The sequence below is a fragment of the Euleptes europaea genome, chromosome 19, assembly GCF_029931775.1.
Source record: "Euleptes europaea isolate rEulEur1 chromosome 19, rEulEur1.hap1, whole genome shotgun sequence".
NCBI classification, from domain to species: Eukaryota; Metazoa; Chordata; class Lepidosauria; order Squamata; family Sphaerodactylidae; genus Euleptes; species Euleptes europaea.
In genome coordinates, this window is record NC_079330.1 from 28,245,535 (window position 1) to 28,265,904 (window position 20,370).

General features: G+C 49.9%; 1 protein-coding gene across 1 annotated transcript in view; it reads right to left on the minus strand.

Moving 5' to 3' along the window:
- Positions 1 to 9,120: 9,120 nt before the first annotated feature.
- The window catches only part of VPS53 (VPS53 subunit of GARP complex), a 56,986-nt gene continuing 45,736 nt past the window's right edge, over positions 9,121 to 20,370 (minus strand). Inside the window, exons 17-22 of the mRNA XM_056865093.1 lie at positions 19,103 to 19,181; positions 15,894 to 16,042; positions 15,286 to 15,355; positions 12,796 to 12,933; positions 10,444 to 10,548; positions 9,121 to 9,298 (exon numbers count right to left, since the gene is read on the minus strand). Coding sequence (XP_056721071.1) covers positions 9,128 to 9,298; positions 10,444 to 10,548; positions 12,796 to 12,933; positions 15,286 to 15,355; positions 15,894 to 16,042; positions 19,103 to 19,181 — 712 coding nt within the window. The 3' untranslated portion in view covers positions 9,121 to 9,127. The remainder of the gene's footprint in view (positions 9,299 to 10,443; positions 10,549 to 12,795; positions 12,934 to 15,285; positions 15,356 to 15,893; positions 16,043 to 19,102; positions 19,182 to 20,370) is intronic.

The window sequence follows — 20,370 nt, forward strand, 5'->3', positions numbered from 1 at the left end:
CTGGACTGGCGAGGCATGGCCCAGCCCAACCAAGTGACATTTATGTCATATCTGGCCCTCGTAATAATTGAGATCAACACCCCTGGCCTAGGCAGGCTTTGGATCCAGTCTAGCCAAGGTAATTTTTCAGGTTTTCTCTCTGATTCTTAAGGTAGTAAGTAGGTTTTCATAAGTCCTTTAGGGGAACAGTACAGATGTAAGGACTAAAACAGTTTAATTTTACACGCCAGTCATCTCATGAGCTCTTTCATGAACTGGGATGTATATCTTATAGAACGGTGAGCCCTGCTGGATCAGAGCAGATGGCTGTCCAGTCCATCCTCTTTCCAACAGTGGCCAACCAGATGTACCTGGACAGCCCCCAAGTAGGGTTGCCAGGTCCCGCTTCGCCATCAGTGGGAGGTTTTTGGGGCAGACCCTGAGGAGGGCGGGGTATGGGGAGGGGAGGGACTTCAATGCCATAGAGTCTAATTGCCAAAGCAGCTATTTTCTCCAGGTGAACTGATCTCTATCAGCTGGAGATCAGTTGTAATAGCAGGAGATAGGATCATAGAGTTGGAAGGGACCACCAGGGCCATCAAGTCCAACCCCCTGCACAATGCAGGAAATTCACAACTACCTCCCCCCCACACACCCCTAGTGACCAGAAGATGGCCAAGATGCCCTCCCTCTCATCATCTGCCTAAGGTCACAGAATCAGCATTGCTGACCTCCAGCTAGTACCTGGAGGTTGGCAACTGTACTCCCAAATATGGCCGCAGAGGCCAAGGCTGCCTCCTGTTGTTGTCTCACAGCAACAGGCATTCAGAGGTAGATTGCCTATGTACACGGAGGCTCCATTTAGCCATTATGGCCCATCTTCCATATAAAATGCCTGAGCGGCTGCACTGACTACGGTTTCTTTTCTACTCGGGAAAGATTTGCCTTCCAGGAAGTTAACACAAATTGTTTATCGCTAGAAAAGTAGCCTTGGAGGTCAATGCACCTCTGAGGTAGACCCTGCGCCTGACACGCACGCCACGCCGCTGTGGGATGCGGCCTCCTGTTTCGGTGACAACACCTCACTGGCTTCTGATCAAAGATAATTTGGTGACTGTGCAGATTCATTCGCCCTATGTGCCTCCCACCCACTAGTCTTTAGTAAACAGAGGTGCGCCTCTTCTGCCATGGGTTTGAAGTGACTTGGCCAAAGGATTGCTGCTATGTTTGCAATCATTTGCCAAGGCGATAAACCAGAGGTGTAGCCAGAGGGGGGGCTGTCTGGAGTGAAATTGCTCATGTGCATCACGCAAGGGTGGATTTTTACTTTGCATGCCCAAGTATGTCCCAGGACTTATGTGCTGCCCTCATGGACGGGGTGGGGGGAAGCACAAACTATGCTCTCCAGGTGTCCCAACTGACCAGGGACAGTCCTTAACTCAGGGTTGGAGAACATCAGGCCCGGGGGCCGTTTAAGGCCTGCAAAATCATTTGGTCTGGCCCTATGCGGATCCTGGCAGATCTCTAGCTCAGAAGGATCTAAGACTGGTGATCCGCCCCCTCCCGCGGACAGGAATAGCCTCTGTTCAAGGCAGATGTGAATTTGTTTTGCTGAGAAAAGGAACCTTTTCCCGCCCTTGCAGAAGAATCGCTAGCTGTGGAGCTGCTAAGACCGCCCAAGAAACTGTGTTAACCCTTTCCCACCCAGGCCATGGAGAAACGTATTCCCTCTGTACTACAAGAGGGCTGGGGGCGGAAGTGGTGACAATGAAGGGGTTAAAGGGGGCAGGCCCAGAATACACGGGGGGGGGGGGAGACAAGTTCTTAGCCAGTGTGTCCTCATTGCATCCCTGCAGGCAGAGGTAGCAGGAGCCGGCTGTAGAATCCAGCCCCAACCATGCGGAGCAGGAGCAACTCCAGCATGCAGCTGGACGGCTACACCCGGCTGGTGCAACAGACCATCCTGTGCCACTGGTTGGATGCCTGCCTGCTTGCCGCAAGCAGGGGGGTCATCTGGGGCAGCTGCCTGCTTGGGGCTTGGTCGGCTAATTTTTAAGTTGATAATTTTGTACGGCCCACGAATGATGTTATAAATATCCAAATGGCCCTTGGCAGAAAAAAGGTTCCCCACCCCTGCCTTAACTGCTGGACCCTCTTTTTGCCTTTTGGGGATTGGTTAGCATTGGCAGCTTTTGGGATTCAGCTCCTTGCCAGGGGCTCCCTCTGGCAAATCTTTTGAGCTGGCTAGGTGAGCGTGTTTAATCTTGAGCACACATCCCTATAAACGTACACATGCACACTAAGGTAGCATTCGGCACTCGGTCGCACTGTCCCCCCTGCAGCTGCTGTGGCACCGTGCAAACCCTTGAGAACAGGTCCTAGTCCCATAGTATTTTTTTTTTCAAGCAAAGCTTTTCCCCAAAGAATGAGCAACCGCTTGGCTTTTAAATGCGTCAGGCAGGTCCTGTGGAGGAAATCAATTCTGCAGGTGGCAAACAGCCTTGGATGTTCAATTGTGGACTAGGCAGAAATGGCAAAGTAATTCTGATTATCCATCAGGGGTTGGGGAGTGTTTACAGCATGTCCCTATTTCCCACTGTTAAAATGTTGGGAGTACATGACAAAGGGGTCCGGCTGCTACCAGGGGAAGCGCTTAGATCTCCCCAAGAACAGCTAGATGATGATGATGAAGAAGAAGAGTTGGCTTTTATATGCCAACTTTCTCTACCACTTAAGGGAGAATCAAACTGGCTTAGAGTCACCTTCCCCTCCCCAAAACAAATCCAGTTCACCAGATTAGCATCTGCCGCTCATGTGGAGGCGTGGGGAATCAAACCCGTTTCTCCCGATCAGCATCCACTCCTCCAAACCACCGCTCTTAACCTCTACACCACGCTGTTGCTGTCGTGTTAGTGTTCATTTAGCACAAGCAGAGATGTGCCCCTTCCATACAGCAACAGTGGCATGTGCCTTTAACTCACACCAGTTGATGGTCAAGGAAGGAGCATAAATTGGTGGGTGGGGAGTGGGAAAGTGGACCCTTTGAGCCAGAGGCCTGGATGCCACGCGCAGCCCCACCCCGCACTCTAGGCTCTTGGTATTCCTTTTCTGCTAGGAAAGGTTACGGTGCAGCTGTAAAAGCTTCCCAGCCCGGCTGCTGGGGAAAGACTCCTGGCAGCGACGGGCAGGGAAGAAAGAAAACTGGTCCCCTGGGCCCAAGCACGCCCTCGGCAAGCGTCTGGGCCTGCCAGCCCCAGCTAGCGAACCCGATCCGTCAGAGACATTCCTCGGCCCCTCCTCGCGCAGCAGCCAGCGGCGGTGTCTGTGGCTTGCAGCTATGCGCTTTGGTGGGAACGCAGGCAGCTTCCTCCAGGAATGCCACATTCTTCTCCCGATGGGCGTCTGGCTGTAACTGGATCTAGGAAACACTGAGGCCCGGCTGAGTCGGTGCTCAAGAGGCAGGCGGAGGGAAGGAGAAAGAGAAGGGATGGCCCTTGGAGGGGAAGGGCCAGGAGAGAGAGGGGCTGGGGGCCAGGCCCCTTTGGGGGGCACAGCCTCGAACCTGAAAGCCCTTTAGCCCGAGACTGGCTGGGTTGCGCTGAACAGAAGCGACCCTTGGAACCCAGAACATGTTGAGAGCCAGCGTGGTGGAGTGGTTAAGAGCGGTACTGGCGGTACTCTCTCTCTCTAATGCACTGGTTCCCAACCAGGGGTCCGTGGAACCCCAGGGGTCCGCGAGAACTAAATTAAGGTCCGCGAAACAAAGTTATAAACCCATAATACATTAATATTTTCAATTAAAAGTTCTCTATTATAAAAATATATATTCACATTTTATTCTAAGTTTAATGTTTAACTAACAGCTATGATTAAAGTTTACTTTCAAATTCTCTGAATTTTTATTTTGGACCTTGGGGTCCCTGCACCGAACAAAAAAGTCCTAGTGGTCCCTGGTCAAAAAAAGGTTGGGAACCACTGCTCTAATGAGACCAGGGTCCTTCCCCTTCCTTCTTCCATCCGATTCTTGAAAAGGGACCTTGGGTGCTCTTCCCGGGCTGGATGCGGTCCTGGGTGGCACAGACAAGGGCACCCAACGCGATGGTGAGCAAAATGCAAAACGAGAGTAACTGCTGCAGAGAGGGGGCCTTGGGGTGTGGACACCCCCCCCCCACACACACACACACTGGTAAATTCTTTGCATGCTCCACTGAGGTATGCGCGCATGTGTGTGTGTCAAAGGCTGTTCCCGGGATAAGCCTTGTAGGACAATGGCTCACCCACCCGCTCCGGGCCTGCACGGCACAGCTGCAGGGGAGCGGGGGAAGGGCATGCATTGGGGCACACCCTCCACCCGCCTCCCTACCCTGCATGGTGTAGCCAGCGTGGTGTAGTGGTTAAGAGCGGTGGTTAGGAGCGGTGGACATTAATCTGGAGAAGAACCGGGTTTGATTACCACTCCTCGAGTGGCGGACGTTAATCTGGATTTGTTTCCCCACTCCGCCACATGAAGCCAGCTGGGTATCCTTGGGCTAGTCACAGCTCTCTCTGAACTCTCTCAGCCCCACCTACATCACAAGGTGTCTGTTGTGGGAAGAGGAAGGGAAGGCGATTGTAAGCCAGTTTGAGTCTCCTTAAAAGGTAGAGAAAATCGGCATAAAACCGATTCTTGTTACTGGCTTCTGGTCTGCCCCTCTTGGAAACTGGCTTATGTGGCCGACCTGAGGGGCTTTTCCTTAGTTTAGGTATTGAACTAGTAAGGCACTGAAACACCTGTCTTTAGACTAGGGATGCTACAGAATTTAATGGCCATTCTTTTGAGTTGCAGACTCCAGTTTTTTTCACATGTTCTGCTAGCTCAAGGCAAAGCTGCCGTGGTCTCTTTTCCTGACCAGAACTGAGGCCAGAAGAGAGAGGAGGAAGATGGACCCCCTCCAGCAGGCCTAAAACAGCCTATGCACAGCCAAGGCACATAGCCCAAGCAGAACTGAAGAGTGTCAACCGGCTTGTAGAAGGAGAGTTGTTTTTTATTCCCCACTTTTTCTCTACCTTTCAGGAGCCTCAAAGAGGCTTACAATCGCCTTCCCTTCCTCTCCCCACCAACAGACACCCTGTGAGGTAGGTGGGCTGAGAGAGTGCTGAGAGAACTGTGACTGTCCCAAGGTCACCCAGCAGGCTGCATGTGGAGGAGCAGGGAATCAAACCCGGTTCTCCAGGTTAGAGTCTGCCGCTCTTAACCTCTACCCCATGTCTTCTCATCCAAGCAACAGCCAGAGTGGGTCGCTGCAGCTGAACCTGGGCAGAATCATGGGGTACCTGCAAAGGAGGAGAAAAGCCAGGCTGGGTACTGAATTCTGCACCCTGAAACCAGCAGCTTCTTGCTCGTTTATCACACAAAAAGCACTCTTCACATTTCTAGCCCTTTTCGTAGATTGTGAGCCATGTCTGATAACATTTGCATTTATTCATTCATCTCCCACTTTCCTCCCCATTTCAGACTCAAAGTGGCTTTTCGAACATTGGTCTCCCCTGCTCCATTTTCTCACAACCATCACCCTGTGAGGTAGGCCAGGCTGAGAGTTTGTGATGGGCCCAGGTTCACCCAGTGAACTTCCATGGCAAAAGTGGGGATTCAAACCCGGCTCTCCCAGAATCTTAATCTGCCACTCTGTCCACCGCACCACACTGGCTCTTCACCACGCTGAAGGAATAAAGGAACTTGTCTGCAATTCTAGAACGGAGCGGGACTTTGGAGCCCTGCAAACTTCCCGACCTCATGCCGGTCTTGCAAAAACATGCAAAATGTATGCAAATATGCAAAAAACAGTTCCTCTCAATACAGGATGAGGGATGCTGAATGCCCAGGTTTTGTGTTTGCTTTTTAAAGGCCAGAATACATGTGGCCTTCTATAAAATATTTCATTTCCTCTACAGGAAAGGGAAGCTTTATTAGAATGACCTCCAAGGTTCGCTTCAACGCAAAGTACAGTCACCCCAATGTGCTCTCTTGAATCTGCAAAGCATCTATCGGGTACTGTCCAGAACAATCTTGCAAAAAGGCCCCAGGCTGAAACATTTGTCATTAAAACCAAGAATAGCAAGTGATTTGCCTTTTCTGAGCTGCAACCTTCATGGGCTTTGGAGCACAGAGTTCCCACTGGGTTTGGACGGCCGCCATCACTGCGGGGACATTTCAAGGGTGAAAAAATTGATTGGACTCTTCCAGATGTGAAGTAGAATGAGGCAGTCTTGGCATGGACTAGCACCCTCCCTGCACTGAGCAACACCTGTTGAACATCCGTGCTGCCTTGAATGCTCAACCCATTTACATTAATGGCTTATCCTGTTACTGCCCCTGCATCATTCATTCATTCATTCATATATATATATATATATTCATTCATATAATTCTGTAATTCATTATAGTAAATTATATATTATAATATATATAGATATATATATCATACTATATATGTTATAAACGTATTATATTAAATTATGTAATTAAATGCATGTGTATTTATATATTTAAATGTGCATGCATTTAATTACAGAGTTTGGTTGTTACCCACCTTGGGCTCCAGCTGTGCTCATTACAAACAAGCAAACAAAAATATTTCAGACAGTCAGGGTTTCTAAAAAGGCGCCCCAATTCTCTTTATTAATAGAATATGTACAACAAAAGACACCTAATGCACCACCCACAAACATTGTGGTCTAATAAATACAGAAAAGAGATTTTCAAGTTAGTGGAAAAGGAGGCGGCGGGGAGGGATGCAGATGTAATGATTTAAACGGAGGGGGGCTGGCCATCTGAAGGTTTTCTTGATGCCCTCCCCCACGCTGGATTTTAAGTCAACTGCTTGGAGAAAAAGTTTTCAGTGCCAGGAGTAAGGAACAAAAGTGGCAATGTTGCTTTTTCCCTTCACCTTTTTTGACCTTTATTGATTCTGGAATTTGGAGTGTGGGTGGACGGGTAGGGGACACGGCAATTATGCTGTTTGCTCTTGAGGGAAGGACATCCATAAAACCTAGAGGTACAAGTCACACCCGCCTCCGTTCAGCTCCCTTTTTGCCAGGAGAACTGCGCTGAGAGTAAACATGGTGTGGCCTGGATCACAATCAAATGGGACAAAGGGCCAAGGGAGTGGAACGCAGGACTCCTGGGGAGGAGGGCGGCGGCTTTGCTGCTGGCAGCCCCCTGTGAGAGACCGCCTGGCTCTCTACATCTCCAATCCCAAGGAGAGGGGTGAGGGTGGTTTGAAAGGCAGAAATTTTGGCCTGCAACCGTTTCCCAGTTTGCAAAAAATAAACATAAAAAGGTGTCCCAAACTTTGAAATTTAAGTTCAATGAAGTCACCCAGCACCTAGAGTATCCTCAACATTTCTGTTGTTAGAATCCCCCTTCCAACATGCCAGAAGCAGGCCTGGCCCCTTGACAGTTCCATCCAGGCTTACCAGTTGTCAGGGACTGGGATGAGTCAGCAAGGGGCCCCCTCCAGAAGTCTGGCCTGGAGGACTCAGCTGTTCCAAAACAGTGCCCTGTAGAATGGGCTGGTTCCCAGCAGAAGGGAAGTCAAGGAAAATTATGTGAGCCATTTTTTTTTAAGTAGCCCCACTCACCTCCAGAGAATGACACCCCAGGAAGCTGGGAACGCCTAGGGCCAGGAAAAGATTATCTTGTTCAGGAATCTTTAGTCAGGAAATAAGGAGGAACAGTCAGCGAAGGGTATAGGAAACAAGGGGTGGGAACTGGGGATCGTTTCGCAAGAAAGCAAACACAACCTGGGTAAGGCCGGCTATCAAACCCTGCTTTGCCTCTGGGCAGAGCCCAAAGCAGCGCTCCTGTGGAGTTTGAAATAAAAGATCTCTTACATCGATGCTAACTAAGCTGGCTTGTGTTTTTGAACGTGTCGAAGTGACATGCTGCTCTGAACCAACCTCTGCCCTCTCCTAGCAGCCTTGGCCATAAGGGCTCCGAGGGCTCACAGTGGAGGAGGGCAAAGAAGAGATCAGGATCGCAAGGAAGAGCTGGGTGAGGGCAGCCACACGTGCAGAAAGGCCAGGTTGCTGCCCCAGCACTAAACACACACACAAGCACACGTGCGCACGGGGTAATATCTCATACATCTTACCCTGAGCCGTGCCATAATTTCAGCATAAGTTCTGTCATGACAGATAAGATGTACTAGGCACTACTGGGGAGGGGGAGGGAGAAGAGCTCCCCATGGGGCTTCCTGGGGGCAAGCCCCGGTTTCTTGAAACGGGCCTCTCCTCCCTGATCCTTTGGAGCAACTGAGAACGAGGAAGCCGGGTGGAAATAAGGGAAGGGGCAGGAGGAAGTCCACACTAAAGGGAAGAGGGGAGTAGAAATGAAACTGATCGGCTTTGAATGTTAGGAGATGTACTTTCTCTTTGAAAGACCAAGTGTGGCTGCCTCAACTGACTGAAACTGGGAGCCCCAGAATGCTCCTCTGCTCGCTGGCCAAGCCAGCCCCAGCGCCCACCCCCATCTGCCCCAGTATACCTGCTCCCCGCAACCTGGACTTGGTTTTGGCATTCTCTTATGGGGTCATGCATGTGCGCTGTTCCTATAACAGCCCACCCACATGCAAATGATAATGCCCTCCTAGCACTGAATGCTGGCGTGTGGGGAAAGGGGGCATGGCAATGGAAGAGGAAGAGGAGGGGCCTGGGGAGACCTGTCTCAGAAGCTGAGTGGGGGGGGGGGGCTGAGGATAACACTGTGCAACTCTTGCCCTTTCATACAGGAGGATTTTGGTCAGGTACTGGGATGCTCTTGGCTGTACGAAGGAAGAGCAGACTGGGAGCAAGCAGGAAGAAAAGGCTCCCGGCTCGGAGAGACCTTTGTCTGGGGAAGGTTCAAGAGAATATAATCTGTTGCTGGCTACCCAAAGCGGAACAGGCTGGCAAGACCACCATCATGAGACTCTCTCGATTGTGGGTTTTGATGCCGGGAATGTATCAGAGTTGTCCCTAAAACAAGGGGACCCCGGCCCGAAGGAGCAAGTAGAGGGAGGGAACGGACCCGGCGCTGTCATTATCGGTACAAGGAGTTCAAGCTCAGACTGGGGGCAGGACGGAGGAGCCCCCAGCACGGCAAAGGGTGGCGAAGCAGCCCCCGCCGTCTTCAGAGCCTCTTCTTGATGAGCTTCTCCAGCTTGCGGATGCGGGAAGACTCCTGTTCGGGCGTGGGGGCTGCCAGCGAGATGGAGGCTGTGCTCTCCCCTCCGGAGGGAGGGGTGGGGAGCCTCTGGCGGAAGAGATCCAGCATGCTGCTCTGCTCACTCCGCTTGAGACCCTGCCAGAAGAAGACAGCCAGGGAAGGGACAGTTAACGACAGGGACGGGGTCAGCCTGGAAACGCCGGTGTCAGCCTGCGCTCCAGCAGAAAGGGAGGCGCTTTTCTGCAGTCTCTGGGGCACCCCCTTAATGGAGACCTGAGGCTGGACACATCCACACCAGCCTCCCTTGCTCCCTCCTTCTTTATGAATGCGCCAAAGAGCATGCGGGGCCCCACTGTGGGACATCAGGGCGCAACCTGGAAGCAGAGCTCTCAGCAGCCGAGATCCACAGGGGCCACAAGGACCCCACAACAGATGCCTTGTCAGGTAGGTGGGGCTGAGAGAATTCTGAGAGAACTCAAGGGCCCCCAGCAGGCTTCATGTGGAGGAGTGGGGAATCGAACCCGGCTCTCCAGATCGGAGCCCGCTGTTCTTAACCACTACACCACATAGAGGAGGGTGCCGAGTTGTTTTCTGTTGCTCAAGAAGGTCGGACCAGAACCAACGGGTTGAAATTAAATCAAAAGAGTTTCCGTCTAGACATTAGGAAGAATTTTCTAACAGTTAGAGCGGTTCCTCAGTGGAACAGGCTTCCTCGGGAGGTGGTAAGCTCTCCTTCCCTGGAGGTTTTTAAGAAGAGGTTAGATGGCCATCTGTCGGCAATGCTGATTCTGTGACCTTAGGCAGATGATGAGAGGGAGGGCATCTTGGCCATCTTCTGGTCATTAGGGGTGTGGAGGGGGGAGGTAGTTGTGAATTTCCTGCATTGTGCAGAGGGTTGGACTTGATGGCCCTGGTGGTCCCTTCCAACTCTATGATTCTATGATTCACACAGGAAGTCGGCACGCTCCCACAGCAGGCCAAGGCCTTATGTATATGGAAGGGAAATCCCACCTTCTGAAGGAGGCTTCGGGCAATGGACTGAACACCCAAAGTTGCCGGAGGAGGCCCATCTTGGGCAACATGGCCGACTTGCCAAGGGCTCAAGCAACCTTGCTCATTAATACCCTTTTAGCGGAAACAGGCCGGGGACTGAACTCCAGGACCTCCCCCATGCAAAGTATGTGCCCGGCCACTGAGCTTCCCCCCTCTCCATTCCCTCTTCCCTCACGTCCAGGAGGGGCGCCCCAGTGGTAAAGCCAAGCACCCGGTCTTCTCCTGACCTTCATATCCAGGATCTTCTGAAAGGTGTCTGTGCTGAAGTCAGCCAAGAGTTTGATGTAGTTGTCCACAAACACCAACAGGGGCTCGTGTGGTGCCATCACAACCTGCAGGGACAGACAGTGAAATGTCACAAGCGAACGCCTATGGGAAGGACGGCAGCCAAGGCCAGAAAGGGTCTCCTTTAGTTTTGGGCACCAGGGCAGAACTCTGAAAAATCCCCTTGTACCCAAAGATTGAGAACTGAGAAATTAGGGAGGAACCCCAGGGGGAAATCCAAGGAGTCATCTGACCCCACCCCACCCCACCCCTGGCAGTAGGTGAGACAAAGTATGTACAGTCCACTGAGAACACTGTATATAGTGGTGATTCAAGCATGCATTTGCATTGCTCAAAAGCTCTGGGGAAAAATGGCTGGTCGGACCTTCTTAGCATATGCAAACAGTTCTCCCTAAACATTTGGGGAAGAGTTTCTCTGCTTATAGAGAACTTTGCCAGCGCAAAGACATTGCTCTCTCCGGCGAGCACTCTGCTCCCCTCCCACAGCCCTAGTCCACAGACGAGAGCCACGCAAAACCAAGATGTGGCCAGTGGAAGTTCAGAGGAATATCCCTCAGAGAGGAGTCCAAACATTGGGACAGAAATCTGAGAAGGAGCTCTTTTACAGGATTGGAGAGATAAAGTATTATATTTTGTACAAATGGCCAAATTAACTAATAGTCTACATGGAAATGATGTAGAAGAGTTTAAAAGAGACTGGCATAAGGCCTTTGTACACTGGGCTAACACGGCAAAGACTGATTTCATGAAGATTGTGAAAGAGTTGTAAATAAAATATTGTAGTAAAGGGAAACTAAATATATAGTGGATGATATAAAGTTAAGGGATACATCTCCGGAAGTCACAATGGGGGGTGGGTGGGCACATAACACGAGGGAGGGAAGGGGACTTTTACTTTTAATTCCATATTATTATTTTGTTTTTTTCTGTTAACTTGTTTTAACTTTGCTTAAAATCCTTTTTCTTTCAATTTTTTCTGTAATTTTTTATTTTAAAAAAATGTTTTCTTTTTCTGTCAATAAAAATTCTATTAAAAAAAAGAAATCTGAGAAGGAGCTGTGCAGAGCAGCTAGGGGAAAGGGGAGGGAATTGTTGCAGCTGTTATGAAAACCCTGCAGTGGCTCTTCACGCACACAAACCACCCGGGCAGGGGAGGGAATGCTGAGGGAATGAGCCGCTTTTTGCTAAAGCCAAGGGTGTGTGTTAGGGGGCAACCACCAAAGCAATGGTATGTGTAATCAAACCAAAGGGGGTATAAAGAGACATCTCATAGAATCAAGGAGTCGGAAGGGGCCACACAGGCCATCAACTCCAGCCCTCTCCACAATGGAGGATCAACCTCAAGCGTTCATCCAGCCGCTGCTTGAAGATTGCCAGCGAGGGGGAGCTCACCACCACCTCTCAGCAAAGTATCCATTAGACAGCCCCCCCCCCAATGGCTGCTGTCTGAAAAAAGCCTCTCTCTCGACTAATGCACGGGAGGCCCAAGGCGGCTCGATGCTTCCAAACGGGTTTGAGGCACGAGGGTGCTCTCAGCAACACTCGTTTGTAAAATGTATAGGCCGCCACCACTGCCATTGGATCCCTGTAGGCCTTGGGGCCAAAACAATGAGACTGACTTCAGAGATTAGGGGTACACGTATACCTGTGTCCCCCAGCCTCTCCCAACCACAGCCATGAAAGGGCTCAACGGTTAACATAAAAACATAAGAAAAGCCAAGCTGGATCAGACCAAGGCCCATCAAGTCCAGCAGTCTGTTCACACAGTGGACAACCAGGTGCCTCCAGGAAGCCCACAAGCAAGACAACTGCAGCAGCATTATCCTGCTTGTGTTCCACAGCACCTAATATAATAGGCATCCTCCTCTGAACCTGGAGAGAATAGGTATGCATCATGACTAGCAGCCATGGATAGCCCTCTCCTCCATGAACATGTTCATTCCCCTCTTAAAGCCTTCCAAGGTGGCAGCCATCACCACATCCTGGGGCAAGGAGTTCCACAATGCAACTGTTCCTTGGCCTCCCTTCCTGGAGTTCCAACAGCAGATTCCATAAATGGGTCAGCTTCCTGTACACAAGAGCCATCCTCAAACCCCACCACTGTCAGCCAGCTTGTTTCAGCCAACCCACCACTGTCTGGCTCAGGACTCTGCTGTCCACTGTTCTGAAGGGGAGTGCTCAGAGCATCGTGGCCACCAATACGCACAAAAAACCTCATTCCGTTTGAGAAGCGGCTGAGTTACCTTGAGGATCCCCCCCAAAAACCCATTCCGTTTGAGAAGCGGCTGAGTTACCTTGAGGATCATTTCAGCACGGGTCATGCCCTTCACCACGATCTTGGTGTAGCTGGCGGGGGCCTTCCTCACCACCTGGGACCCGATGGACGGCAGGTCGAGAAGGACCATCTTCAGAGAGTGGGTGTCCAGCAGCAGCTGTGCCAGAGGGAAGGGGTGGGTTGAAGGACACCCTGTCTCACCTTGCTGAGAAGGCACTCACTACCCCCCCTGCCGTGCTCCTGGTCAATCCCGCCTAGGGTGGCATCTCCATCTAGAATAGACCTGTAAGTATTCTGGGGCCAAGACACCTTGCCTCTTCAGATCCAGAGGCTTACAATGTGGTTCAGCTGACTGGGGGAGGCAGGGCTGAGAAGTGTATGAAGGGAGACCCTGTGGGAATCAAGGAAAAGCTGCTCTTAACTCCTCACAGGAACATCCTTACAGGAACATCTGTAAAACAGAACTGTTCCACCAGGCATATGGTTGAAGCCAGCTACAGTTCCTACCATAAATACTGGCCTCCCTACTTTATAAGAAGAGTTGCTTTTTATATGCCAACTTTCTCTACCACTTAAGGAAAACTCAAACCGGCTTACAATCACCTTCCCTTCCCCTCCCCAGAACAAACACCTTGTGAGGTAGGTGGGGCTGAGTGTGACTAGCCCAAGGTCACCCAGCTGGCTTCATGTGGATGAGTGGGGAAACAAATCCAGTTCACCAGATTAGCCTCTGCCGCTCACGTGGAGGAGTGAGGAATCAAACCTGGTTCTCCAGTTTAGAGTCCACTGCTCCAAACCACTGCTCTTAACCACTACACCACACTGGCTTTACCCGCCGCTGCCAAACAACTGCTTGCAGGCCATGCTGTGGCCTTGTATCGCAACGTTAAGCGCCATCAGAAATTATTATTTTAATTGATTAGGGCGGTTTTAATTCACCGTTGTATGTGACTTTATGGCTTTTACTATATATTTCAAGGTTTGTGTGGGCCGCTCTGAGCTTGGCTTGCTGGGGTAGAGGAGGTTATAAGACTGATGTAATAAATAATACATAAATAATAATCAAGGGATGCATGCAACAACAAAATTAGTCTCTGGATCCAATTCAAGGTGTTGGTGTCAACCTTTAAAGCCCTTAACAGTCTCGGACCCTCATACCTACAGGACCGCCTCTCCCTTCCCCCGCACTCCCTCCGGTCATCCTCTAGGGGCCTCTTGCAGGCGCCCGGCCCCAGGATGGCTCGGTTAGCTTTCACCAGGAGAAGGGCCTTCTCAGTCGTGGCCCCTACTGTGTGGAAAGCACTCTCCGCTAACACCTGTGCCCTGCCGGACTTGTTTAGTTTCCGCAGGGCATGCAAGGCCGAATTGTTTAGGTTGGCCTTTGGAGGGTAATCCACACGTTTGGGGTGTTTTATTAGTGGGATGGTGCAAGATACATATTATAATAGTTTAATATTTTAATGTTAATATTTTATATCTGTTAGCTGTTCTTGGTCTGGTACAGCATCTAGAACACCACGGGCCATTGGAGACTGAAATGGAGTCCGGGTTCAAGGTAGGCAGAAAACTGAGTCCCACCCCAGCCCATGAGAACCCCATTTAGCTGTGCTTGGAATCTGTTCCTTCACTGGATTCCAGGAGGAGAAGAAGAGTTGGTTGTTATACCCCAATTTTCTCTACTTTTAAGGAGTCTCAAAGCAGTTTACAATCGCCTTCTCTTCTCCACAACAGACACCGTCTAAGGTAGGTGGGACTGTGAGTTCGGAGAAAACTGTGATTGGCCCAAGGTCACCCAGCTAGCTTCATGTGGAGGAGTGGGGAATCGAACCCGGTTCTCCAGATCAGAGTCCACCACTCTTAACCACTATACCAGATGCTTCTCTGGCATTGTCAGACCAAGATTCACAGGAAGGCCAAATTCATCAGCCTCACCAAAAGAGAAGAGTGGAAGAGATTGCAGTTTCTTTCTCTTCCACATACTCACTCACAGAGACAGCGCACACAGCCACCTCTCGGCTTAGAAAGTTTAGGATGGGAGAATGACTGCCAAACTTGTGTTGAAGGACAAAGAAAAGAGAGAGAGAGAGACCACTCCAATCCAGTCATCTTTTTAAAGTGCTAGGAATGTTCTGGTTAGCGGCTTTAAAAGTGCTCGGTTAGGTAGGAAATGTTCAGCGCGGACCCTCAGACACCAATGAAATTTGCTCCACACGCCAAGGGGGAGCGGCGCTCTGGCTAATCAAAACCAAATGCCAAGAAGAGTTGGAATTTGTGTTGTCCCCCCATTAAAAAAAAGAGAAAGAGAGCAATTGCATTTCATTTCACAGATGTGAAGTTGGCTCGATGGCACTTAACACATACACACCCTAAAACCCACGGCATGAGGGCAGAGCTTAGCCTGGACATCTCCTCCCTCAAGCCTGACCCAGCTGGCTTTTGCTCAGGGTGCTCTGCTGCTAGCCCCTTCTCACCCACCCACCTCCACACCAAGTTCCTTTTGGCGTCTCACCTGTTCCGCCCCCACCATGCTGATTGGCTTGCACTTGAAGAGGTGGTTGATGAACTTGGGAATAAAAACGCTGCAGGGAAGAATACAAAAATTAATAGCATGGAAGCTAGAAGACCAAAAGGGCTGCAGACCCCTGGAGGGACCCCCTCCTAAGCATTGTTGGGGCAGAGTGGGATACCAGCACAGTCCTGGAACGAGCCGAGCCACCCATCCCGAGGCATAGGCAGTGCTGCAGAAGCAGCTTGGCTTGGACCCGGGCCGCGGCAACGATCGTGAGGCCACTGGCTCCCTCAGCGGGTTCACTGTGCTCTTGTTTTTGCCCCAGCAACTGGCATGCAAAGGTATGTTGCCTCTGAACATGGAAGCTCCATTAGCCAGTGTCGGACTTAACCTTCTTTTATAACAAGGCCTTCTCCCTTTCTAAAGCTTATCGAAGCTTATGACCATCACATCACTACATCCTGAGGACACTGAAGTTCCACGGGTTAATTACACATTACGTGCATTGGCTCTCTCTCATGCCGGTCCTGAATCCACCTTCGGGTTCGACATGTTCAGACACAGAGATGACATTTCCCAGAAGGCTTTGCGAACAGAGCGCCACTCACTTGGCAAATTTGATGCAGAACTGTGTGAAGTACTTGCGAGTGGAGGCCAGGTTGTCTCGGATGATGGGGACATTCTGCTTGATGTGCAGGATCACGGAGGTGACGTATGGGCTCTGGTCACCCACGTGCTCCACGTTCTGCCACTGCATCTGCAGGGATGAAGGAAGAAATTAAGCACAGAATCAGTGGCATGTGCCTGAAGCTCAAGCAACGGTCTGTAAAAGTGTTAGGCACATATAGCCTTAAAAATATATAAATTCTTGCAATATATGTTAATTAAAGTTAATCTCCTGCCAGGAGACTGGCATGTATGATAATGCCATGCTTTAGCTTCATTGCTGGCTAGCAGTTAGACGGCAGCATAATGATTCCAGGCTCTCAGCCAAAGCGATCGCTAAACGTAAACATAGATTAGAACGGAAAATTGTTCGTCTCTTTGAATTCTGGAGTGGGGGTAATCTGAATTCATAGGGATGCCTTATTCTATGTACAATAGCATCCTTTTTGTGACTTTCTCACCATATTATAATCAATTAGCCTGACACTGAAAATCTGATTATCTATCTATGTATATCTATATCAGTTAACCTTGCTAAGAACCTTGCTAAGGAACCTTGCTAGATTTGAAGGATAAATTTTGTTTTGGGATAGTTTCAGACACTTGAAGAGATTTAATGTATAGATTATGATGCATAACCACAGATTAAGATTCCCATGGAGAAAAGTATCTAAGGGGCTGAAAATTGTAAAATTTGGAGGTCTTTCTCAGACTTCCCGGGCGGTGGGTTGGTATGTATAGAAACTTTGCTCTGTATGATCTGTGAACTCTGTGCAAATTGTGTAAATTAGCCTGTTGTGGCTTTGCCTATATTGATATATTCTGTTATACTCTTCTTATTCTTTGAGACTCGTTACTTATATTTCTGAAGTTAGCATTAAAAAGAATCTAGCTAATTCAATAAGATTGCCTCATTGCTTTGGGTAACTATTTCTACCAAGGAAACATACCCTCCAGCGAGGTATACATCCTATAGATTTAGTTACTAACAACAGTAACCGAGCGTCTTCAGGTCAATGAGACCACAGCAGGAGAGCAGCCCACCCACCCAGCTGGACTTTCAAGATATTTCCCAGATATATTTTTTTTATTATTATTATTCCTCAGGTAATTTTGCTGAACTGAAAATGGGGTATCTTCCATTTAAGATTTCTGATATGAGCCAGCAAAGGAAGAAACAGTTGATTTAACTGACAGTCTTGGGTACCTGAGGGGCACAAAGTCCTCCCCCACTTTATCCTCACAATAAATCTGGTTGTTGGCTGAGAACCTCAACCAGCTGAGGCCGAGAAATAGTAACTGGCCCAAAGTCATCCAGTGGTCGAGCAAGGATCTGAACCCAGGGCTCTCCAACCTATCTCCAACACTCTAGTCCAGGGGTGTCAAACGTAAGGCCCGTGGACTAGATCTGGCCCCTTGAGAGCACTTATCTGGCCCATGAGCTAGCCAAGGCAGCCACCCCCCCACACACTCTCGATCTGGGCTGGCGAGGCATGGCCCAGCCCAACCATGTGACGTTTATGTCATATCCAGCCCTCGTAACAATTGAGTTCGATGTCCCTGCTCCAGTCCATACACCACAGAAAAGTAGCTTTTGTGTCTGCTAGATTTCTCACTGACATAGAAGTCAGGTTAAAGAGGACAGGCTGAGGGAAGGAGCAGAAAAGGCAGCTCCTATCTACTGTGGTCATGGAGGGGGGGATGACAGAAGACCCACACTGAAAAGAGATCAACGGAAATATGAACCTACGTCCTTGTGCAAAGATTTTCTTTTGGAGTCCTTGGGGCTTGGGACAGGGATTATTGTTTTTTTACTGCCCCTTAGGTAATTTGTGTTGGGAAATTTTCAAGGTAATCTTTTGACAGCCCAAAAGAAAACAACTGCGCACAGGAAGTTTGTTTATGATGGGTAGCTGTATTAGTCTGTCTGTAGTGGTAGAAAAGAGCAAGAGTCCGGTAGCACCTTAAAGACTAACAACATTTCTGGCAGGGTGTGAGCCTTCGTGAGTAACAGCTCACTTCTTCGGGTATCTTTCTTCAGGAATCTGAAGAAGTGAGCTGTGACTCACGAAAGCTCACACCCTGCCAGAAATTTTGTTAGTCTTTAAGGTGCTACTGGACTCTTGCTCATTTCTACGAGAAGTCTGTGTGAGACATGGCGAGAGAAAACGCAAGGAGGAAAAGTCAGCAAGTGAGATCCCACGTCTTCAACCACAGGGCTGAGAGAGGCCTGTTCTGAAGCCCTCGAGGGCAAGTCATGAGAACTGTCCCCTGCATGCAGCTGGGGCTCCCGAAGTCCCTGGCATCCCCTTCCCAAAAAGCAATACAACCAACCAGTGCTGAAATACCAGACATAAACCCCAAATCAGCACAGTTGGCTATCAAGAAACATATCCCCTTCCCAAAAGCAATAAGCAACTTCCTCAGGCAGGCAGGTTCACCAGTTTAGTGAACATTGAGGATTTGCCTCAAAGCCATCTTTCACTATTTCAAAACCCGAAGAGGTCTGGTTTTCTTCAATGCATTAAAAAAATGATCCACGCGTTCCCAGGGTCTCCTTGCAAACCAGGTGAGCCAAATGGGAAGAGGGTCGCAAGGAGAACTTTTGGACAGAGAAAGGATTGGGGGATTTTCCTTAGAAACATGGCCAAAACTTTGGTGAGGGGATTGTCAGCTCGGGGGAGGGGGGGGAAAGGCTAATTTGTGTGTGGCAGTAGGGGGGCGCAGCTTGTAAAATTCTGGATGGCATGGGGAGTGAGAAGGAAGGCCTTTTTCTCCTCAGAAAAGTGGAATCCAGGGTCCCTTAGGCAAGCTGATCCGTAGGGAAGTCCAGGACTTCAAACAATGTATAGCAATGCAACATATACCGTTTGCTGCCTCAAGAAGCAGTCTGATCACAGCATTTTCCAAAAAAGAGCTTCAACAGATTCATGGAAGACAGTTCCATCAGTGGCTATTATCCAAGACAGCTAACAAGGAACCTCCACATACAAAGGCAGCCTATCTGTGACTATCAGATGCTGAGGGCAAAACCCCCCTCCCCTGATAGATGATGCTTTGACTTCCGGGATGGAAGGATATAAACGTAGTCAAGCAAATATCTCTGGTGGCTTTCCTGAGAACGCCCCCACCCCTGAGCTTGAGACTCCACCTTGCTCATGGCTGTGAGAGCTGGATCGCAGGCCGCATCCAAGTCCTGCACCAGAAGTTGGATGCTGTTGGAGATCACCCTGAAGGGAAACAAGAAGGGAGAGAGTCTTGTTTTAGGCAGGGAGGGGGCTGCGGCCTTCAGCCTCTCAGAGCTGGGATCCCCCCCCCCACACCGCCATCCCAAGTGGCGCAGTCCCTTCAGCCACCTCATGCTCCTGCGAACGCGAGTCAGACCACCGGCTGAGGCTGGGGGGGGGGACACAAAGATGGGGGTCTATGGTCTAGGTAACACTGTCACCCTTCGTGGCTTTGACCACTTCCTCCTCCTTCATGGATATTACTGCAACTGCCCCCTTTAAAACCATGCAAGACATTTAAGAAGAAGAGTTGGTTTTTATATGCCCACTTTCTCTACCACTTAAAGAAGACTCAAACTGGCTTACAATCACTTTTCCTTCCTCTCCCCACAACAGAGACCCTGTGAGGTAGGTGGGGCTGAGAGAGCTCTAAGAGAACTGTGACTAGCCCAAGGTCGCCAGCTGGCATCAAGTGGAGGAGTGGGGAAACCAACCCGGTCTACCAGATTAGCCTCCGCTACTCATGTGGAGGAGCGGGGAATCAAACCCAGTTCTCCAGATCAGAGTCCACTGCTCCAAACCACCGCTCTTAACCACTACACCACACTGGCTCTCAGTGAAGGAAGGCGCTGTAGTACACATAAACTCCTGTCACAGTACAGACTGTGAATTTTGGCTGACAGGCAGGGGCAGAAAGCGCTGTCACCCAATCCAGTCAGCTGCCCACCTCACAAATCGCTCAACGTGGAGGGAAAAGAAAACTTACACGCAGGCATGATCGACTCTTTTATTTTCTAATTAAGGATGTCAACCATCCCTATAGAACTGCCAAAATCACTTCTGACAGAGCCACCGACCTACAGCTATGCTGCCCCCCGCCTCTTTTCAACATGTCTGCCACAACCGCTCTCACGACCCGTCAAAGTCTCACGCAGAACATCATCCTTAATGGAAACATCACTCCTCGTCTCCTTCAATTTTCTTTCCGTGCGGCTCAACGTTAACTCAGCCGACAGCTGTCAAAAGCGAGCCAGAGAAGTGCTGGCTGAGAAGGGGATCAGATCATCTTTAAAACAGAAGGGGAGGGGCTGTGGCTCATAGGTAGAGCATCTGCTTGACATGCAGAAGGTCCCCGGTTCAATCCCCAGCAACTCCAGTTAAAGGGACCAGGCAAGTAGGTGGTATGAAAGAC